The following is a 7,757-nucleotide window of genomic DNA, read 5'->3' on the forward strand; positions in this document are numbered from 1 at the left end:
TTGATATCCAGGACTTAGACAACTTTCTAGCAAATGAGGGGGTTGAGCTCACAGAAGAAGAAATGAAGAAACTAATGCCTCATTTGACATTCAATGGTGAGTTTTTTTTTTTAATTCTGTTGTCTTCCTAGAAGTTACCTTTGTTATCTTGTATATAAGCTTCTCAGAAATGATCCTTACCTTTTTTGTGTCACCTAGAACAATGCTTCTCAAACTTGAATGTGCGTATGAATCACCTGGACATCTTGTTAAAATGCAGATTATGATTCAGGTCTGGAGTAGAGCCTAAGAAATTCTGCATTTCTAACAAGCTTCCAGATGGTGAAAATACTGCTGGTCCAAGGTCCACACTTTGCCTATCTAAGACCTACAAGATGAATAAATGATATATTAAGATTGTGCCTGGCCTTTCATTTCTTAAGTCACAAGTACAACCAAGATATTATGTGCCTGAGGTCATGATTCCATCCCCAAAATAAGAAGGAAAAATAATAGAGTAATTAAAATTAGCAAATAAAAATGAGTATTAGGGAGAGACACACAGGGGAAGCAGAAGGAGTTAGGGATTGATTGATTGATTTGTTTGCTTATTGAGATTTTTATTATTGCTTATTGAGTCTAGTTACATGACTTATCTGCTGGCTCTTGTGTTATATAACTACTTTAGACTCGTCTTTTTATTTCTATTACTCTCTTTGTTGTTCTGATACAAAAAAAGATGATCTAGGAGCATTTGGGGATTAGCATTTCTTACTATAATGATGTTTCTAGAAAGCTTCTGTACAGCTCTGGCCTTGAAAGAAAAGATTGTATATTGATTTATACAAACAACAAATATTTATTGATCACTGAATATGTCCAGGAACTATACTAAGGAATGAAGAAGGGAATACATACTTGACTTTCTCTGCTAAACCCAACAGAAAGTAGGAAATAAAACACAACCATTATGTTCTCAAATCATGGTTTTAATAAATTTGAACCTATTCATTGCAAACATCTCCATTTTCTGTTTTCTCCAGTTAATCATTTCTTCTTATTCAGGAAGATATACTATGTCCCTCTCCTCTCTTCAGTTGAAGAGGTTCTTTTCACCCTTCCAAATCCATTCCTCTTGACCTGATCATCTCCCACTTCTTCAAAAAATATTTTTTATTGAGAGATAATTGATATATTGTATTAGTTTCAGGTGTACAACATAATGATTCAATATTTGTATAAAAGTTATTTCATAATTCAACACATTCAATTTCACCTATTTCTCTCTACCCTGCCTATAAAGTAGCATATACTCCCCCATTCCTTTTAAAAACTAACGTTGACTTGGTTCTTCTGCCTTATAATTATGGTCATTCATCCCTCATTTCTTTCAGCCCACTTTTTAATTGGTCTTTAGGTGCTGCTTCTGCTTCCTCACTTTACATTCTCTCTTTGAATCCTTGCAATTGGCTTTCCCACTCACGTAATCCCCAACTCTACTGAAATAGCTCTCAGAATCAGAAATCACCAATAATTTCCTTTGCCAGCTCCACTTATTCTAATTTCCTAACGTAGAAACAACCCAGGGTTTATTTCTCAGTCTTCTCAGTTTTAATTCCTTCCCTCCCTTAATCATATCACTTCCTGATCACTGCTTGAGCTGTCAACTCTCTAGGGTAGCAGTTCTCAAATCATGGTCCAGGAACACCCCTCTCTTGCAGGAGGTCTATGAGATCAAAACTATTTTTTTTATTGGGGTATAGTTGTTTTACAATGTTGCATTAGTTTCTACTGTAGAGCAAAGTGAAGCAGCTATATGTATACATATATCCCCTCTTTTTTGGATTTCCTTCCCATTTAGGTCACCAAGAGCACTGAGTAGAGTTCCCTGTGCTATACAGCGGGTTCTCATTAGTTATGTATTTTATACATATTGGTGTATATATGTCAATCCCAATCTCCCAATTTATCCCACCCCTCCTTTCCCCCCTTGGTGTCCATGCATTTGTTCTCTATATCTATGTCTCTATTTCTACCTTGCAAACAGGTTCATCTGTACTATTTTTCTAGATTCCACATATATGAGTCAACATATGATATATTTTTTTCTCTTTCTGGCTTACTTCACTCCGTATGATAGTCTCTAGGTCCATCCACATCTCTACAAATAACCCAATTCGTTCCTTTTTATGGCTGAGTAATATTCCATTGTGTATACGTACCACATCTTCTTTATTCATTCATCTGTCGATGGGCATTTATGTTGCTTCCATGACCTGGCTATTGTAAAGAGTGCTGCAATGAACATTGGGGTGCATGTGTCTTTTTGAATGATGGTTTTCTCTGTGTATATGCCCAGTAGTGGGATTGCTGGGTCATTTGGTAATTCTATTTTTAGTTTTTTAAGGAACCCCCCTACTGTTCTCCATAGTGGCCGTATCAATTTACATTCCCAACAACAGTGCAAGAGGGTTCCCTTTTCTCCACACCCTCTCCAGCATTTATTGTTTGTAGATTTTTTGATGATGGCCATTCTGACCAACGTGAGGTGATACCTCATTGTAGTTTCGATTTGCATATCTCTAGTAATTAGTGATGTTGAGCATCTTTTCATGTGCTTCTTGGCCAACTGTATGTCTTCTTTGGAGAAATGTCTATTTAGGTCTTCCACCCATTTTTGATTGGGTTCTTTTTTTTTTTTGATATTGAGCTGCATGAGTTGTTTGTATATTTTGGAGATTAATCCCTTGTCCATTGTAAATATTTGCAAAACTATTTTTAAAATAACACTAAGACATTATTTGCCTTTATCGCCTTCATTCACTCACAAGTGTACAGTAGCATTTTTCATAAGCTACATGACATACCCCCCAGCCATGATATATCTGAAAAATCTATTAAAATATTTCTTTTCCAACTACATAACTCTGTGACCATATCACAGTACATCAAATTCAGAAACAGACTGAGAATCCCAGCTGTCTTCTATTAAGCCAAACATTAAAGAGATTTGCAGAAATGTAAAACAATGCTGTCTTAGCTTGGGCTATTATTACAAAAATACTTTAAACTGGGTGGCTTGTAAATGACAGAAATTTATTTCTCACAGTTCTGGAGACTAGAAGTCAGAGATCAGGGTGCTAGCATGGTTGAGTTCTGGTGAAAGTCCTCTTCTGGGTTGCAGATTGCCAACTTCTCATATCATCACATGGCAGAGAGCAGCAGGCAGCAAGCTCTCTTCTGACTCATAAGGCGATAATCCCACTCATGAGGGCTCCATCCTCAAGATCTCATCTAATCCTAGTACCTCCCAAAGGCCCACCTCCTAATACCATCATATTGGGAATAGGATTTTATTGGGGGGATGGGGGGACACAAATATTCAGTCAATAGCACTACCTTTCCCACTAAACTTTTTGGGAAATTTATTTATATTTTTCATTTTCAAATGATATATGTTTTTCATTTAAAAGTATGTTACCATATACTGGATTTATTATTACTATTTTTTATTTATTTTTTTGCGGTACGCGGGCCTCTCACTGCCGTGGCCTCTCCCGTTGCGGAGCACAGGCTCCGGACGTGCAGGCTCAGCGGCCATGGCTCACGGGCCCAGCCGCTCCGCGGCATGTGGGATCCTCCCGGACCGGGGCACGAACCCATGTCCCCTGCATCGGCAGGCGGACTCCCAACCACTGCGCCACCAGGGAAGCCCTATTATTACTATTTTTAAATGCATTATTATTTTTTTATTCCTCAGTTTTATTATCTAATAGGGTAATTATCCATAGTTGCAACTCTTGGAGGTCCTCAAAATTTTTTAAGAATATAAAGAGGTCCTGAGACCAAAATGTTTGAGAACCTTTGCTCTCTGGATTATTTGTTGTCACTACTGTGTTTCTAGCTGCCTGCTAGATACTTCTCCCTTCATATCTCACCAGCACCTTAAACTTCTTTTGCAGGGGAAGGGTGAACTTTTTCTTAAATATCAGATGCACACAGTTGAGTTAATCAAACTCATCAGTATGGCGCACTATCACCATTGGTCCATGCAAGAACCCTTTGTGTTTTATTTTATTACAGTAAGTCCCCTACATAAAAACAATTTCCATTCCAAGAGTGCATTTGTAAGTCCAATTTGTTCATAAGTCCACCAAAGTTAGCCTAGGTACCCAACTAACACAATCGGCTATATAGTACTGTACTGTAATAAGTTTATAATACTTTTCACACAAATAATACATAAAAAACAAACACAAAAACTAAAGAAAACATTTTTATTCATACAGTACAGTACCTTGAAAAGTACAGTACAGTACCAGTCACATCACCGCTGCTTTTACACTTGCTTCCAGACATCCTAGGCTTGTAATAAAGATACTATACTACTGTACTCTATACCCTACTGTACAGTAAAGTACACAAAAGCACAACCACTTGTAGAGGATGCACACATGTGACAATGTACACCAGGCACGTAAACTAACTTATGTGATTCGACATGCGAACGCACATTTGCAACTTGAAGGTTCATATTTAAAGGACTTACTGTATTTTTCCTCTTTACCTCCTATTTCCACTCCTATTTCCTTTCCCCCATCATAAGTCCATTCTCTGTTATATCTAATATTTGTCCTTCCAACCTACCTTCCTCATATTTATTTAGATATACACATATCCCTTTAAAAATTCAGTGTGTGTGGTATTTAATTTACTTAAAGGGTATTGTGCTATAAAACTCCTATTTCTTTTTTTCACTCAACATTATTTTTAATAGCTTTATTGAGATATAGTTCACATACCAGACAACTCATTCACTAAAAGTGTACAATTCAGTGGTTTTTAATATTCACAGATATGTGCAATTATCACCACAGTCATTCTCAAACATCTTCATCACCTGAAAAAGAAGCACTGTACACTTTAGCTTTCACTCCCTATCCTCCCACCCCTAAGCAATCATTAATCTACATTCTATGTCTATAGATTTGCCTTTTCTGGACGTTTCATATAAATGGAATCATAAAATATGTGGTCTTTTGTGACTGGCTTCTTTCACTTAGCATGTTTTCAAAATTCATCCATGTTGTAGCATGTATCAGTACTTCATTCCTTTTAATGGCCAAATAATAATCTGTTGTATGGATATATCTCATTTCATTTATCCACTTGTCAGTTGATGGATATTAGGATTGTTTCCACCTTTTGGCTATTATGAATAATGATGCTATAAACATTTGTGTGCAACTTTTCATGTGGACATATTTCATTTCTCTTGGGTATATACCTAGGAGTGAAATTGCTGGGTCATAAGATAACTCTACATTTAACCATTTGAGCAACTGCGAGACTGTTTTCCAAAGTGGCTGCATCATTTTGCATTCCCACCAGCAATGTATAAAGGTTCTGATTCCTCCACTCCCACATCAACACTTGTTACTATCTGACTTTTTGATTCTAGCCATCCTAGTGGATATGAATCAACACTATATTTTTAGACTTACCCATGTTTCTATAAATCAATCTAATTCTGGCTGCTGCATAATATCCCTTCAATACAATGACCATAATCTACCTATTCACTGCCCCAGTAATGAACACCAGATTTGCCAACACTTCATTTTCTTGTTCTTTACTACTTCTACTAACTATATAATTTTACTTTTCACATTTAGGTCTTTAATTCATCTGTATACCACCTCTGCATATGGTAAGACAGGGATCCCACTTGGGTTTTTTTTTCCACATAGCAAACAAATTTCCCAACACTGAACTGATTTGTCATACTATCATGTATAGACGAAACCCAGCAACTCTCCAATATCTAGGGACTCTTGGGTAGGTTAGGGGAGACATATATTTCTCCTACTCACCAATGGTTCTGACTTTCTACTTTGAATTCTCTGGTTTGCATTCCTCTACTATGCTGTCGTCTTTTTTTTATTCTGTTACTCCCCTGGACGCTGCCTAATTCCGTCATTTCTCAAGTCAAGCCTGGGTTGGTAACTTACTTTACTGCAACTGCTTAAATTTAAATAATAGATGTCCTTATTCTCATAGATTCTACCACTATTCCTACTTTAGGGGAATTTTCATTTTTGTTTCTGTTCTTCAAGTTCCAGCCTCCCATGTTGTTGCTGAGGAGGAAACATTAGAAATATATTCAGAGTTTTGGAGAGAGGAAGGGAGAAAGAGATGTATGCTGTTAGTCTTGAAACAAGAGTGTGTGACATTTTATAGACCCAGAAAATTACTTCTTTATCAGAATTCTTGAAGGTGCCACCCAGGGTTCCTTTCTGCCCCTTCTCTTACTGGGTGGCATCATGGAAGAAACATTCAGTCCCACTTGTCTCGCAGCTGCTCTTCTTCTCGCCTACTCTTTAGTCTTTTCTCCTGCAAGTGCTATTCTGTTCTAGATACAGTATTTAAATCTCTGGGTTTCTCATGCATTCACATTAAGTTCTCAGGTATCAACCACTCTCTTCCTATTTTTTCTGGTCCTGTTCCCCTCCACCTCCCCATCAGTGTTCTCCAGTACTCAGACTGATCCCCCTTAGTGCTCTTCCTTAGGTCAAACTTATACTATCTCCCAACAGATTGTTACGTCGTTAAAGGAAGGGATCCCATGTGCTAGGCTCTATGCAAAGTACCAAGGTGAATGAGTCACAGCCCTTGTCCTCAAAGAGCTTATGGTCTAACAGAAGAGATAGGCACATAAAATAATTTTGATAAAATGTGATAAATGGGGGCTTCCCTGGTGGCGCAGTGGTTGAGAATCTACCTGCTAATGCGGGAACACGGGTTCGAGCCCTGATCTAGGAGGATCCCACATGCCGCGGAGCAACTGGGCCCGTGAGCCACAACTACTGAGCCTGCGCATCTGGAGCCTGTGCTCCGCAACAGGAGAGGCCGCGATAGGGAGAGGCCCGCGCACCGCAATGAAGAGTGGCCCCCGCTTGCCACAACTAGAGGAAAGCCCTCGCACAGAAACAAAGACCCAACACAGCAAAGATAAATAAATAAATTTTTTTAAAAAAATTATTAAAAAAAAATGTGATAAATGTATGCAGAAGGTGCTGAAGGAGCGTTTAGTCAAGACTGGGGTTTCCTGGAGAAGACCCTAAGTTGAACAAGTGTGAGAAGATCATTCCAGTCGGAGAAGCATACTCTATCCTCAGTGGTGACAAACATGCCATCTCAAAGGGTTGATTCTCAAGAAAAACCTGTCAGAACAAAGAACAGAGCAAGTCCTTCTCTCCCTATTCCAACTCTGAGCATTTGCCACCAAAGTCTCTTCATATCTTTTCTTAAAATGTCATCGATCTGAGTTTGGAAAAGATGCTGCCGGACTCAAACCCTGGTTCTTTGTGTAATATCCCTTTCCCATGTATCACCTTTGAAGTGTAATACCTTGAAACACAGAAGAGAAACACTGCGTTAAAGAAGTTGAGATAGTTCTGTCATTGATTTATACTTTTTTCCATCATACTCACCTGAGAGAAAAATTAATCCAATTCCAAAGCAAACCAGTATATTATCTCTAGTTCTTCTAACTCGTGGAAGAAGTTCCAGCCTGCCATGTTATTTTAATAATTTCAAAACTTTTATCTGCTTTTATGAGTTTTTATATGACTTCTTCTGTATCTGATTCAAAATGTTTTATAGAGCATGGGAACGTTAAAGTGCATTCAATAATGGAGGGCCTGAAGAAGTTTAGACGTGAGTAGAAATTTTTTTTTTTTTTTTTTTTTTTTTTTTTTTTTTTGTGGTATGCGGGC

At 37.9% G+C, this 7,757-nt stretch overlaps 1 protein-coding gene across 1 annotated transcript in view; it reads left to right on the forward strand.

The window, feature by feature from the left end:
* The window catches only part of EFCAB3 (EF-hand calcium binding domain 3), a 43,924-nt gene continuing 36,167 nt past the window's right edge, over positions 1-7,757 (forward strand). Inside the window, exon 1 of the mRNA XM_028499786.1 lies at positions 1-96. Coding sequence (XP_028355587.1) covers positions 63-96 — 34 coding nt within the window. The 5' untranslated portion in view covers positions 1-62. The remainder of the gene's footprint in view (positions 97-7,757) is intronic.

This window comes from Physeter macrocephalus, chromosome 14, assembly GCF_002837175.3.
Source record: "Physeter macrocephalus isolate SW-GA chromosome 14, ASM283717v5, whole genome shotgun sequence".
Classification (NCBI taxonomy): domain Eukaryota; kingdom Metazoa; phylum Chordata; class Mammalia; order Artiodactyla; family Physeteridae; genus Physeter; species Physeter macrocephalus.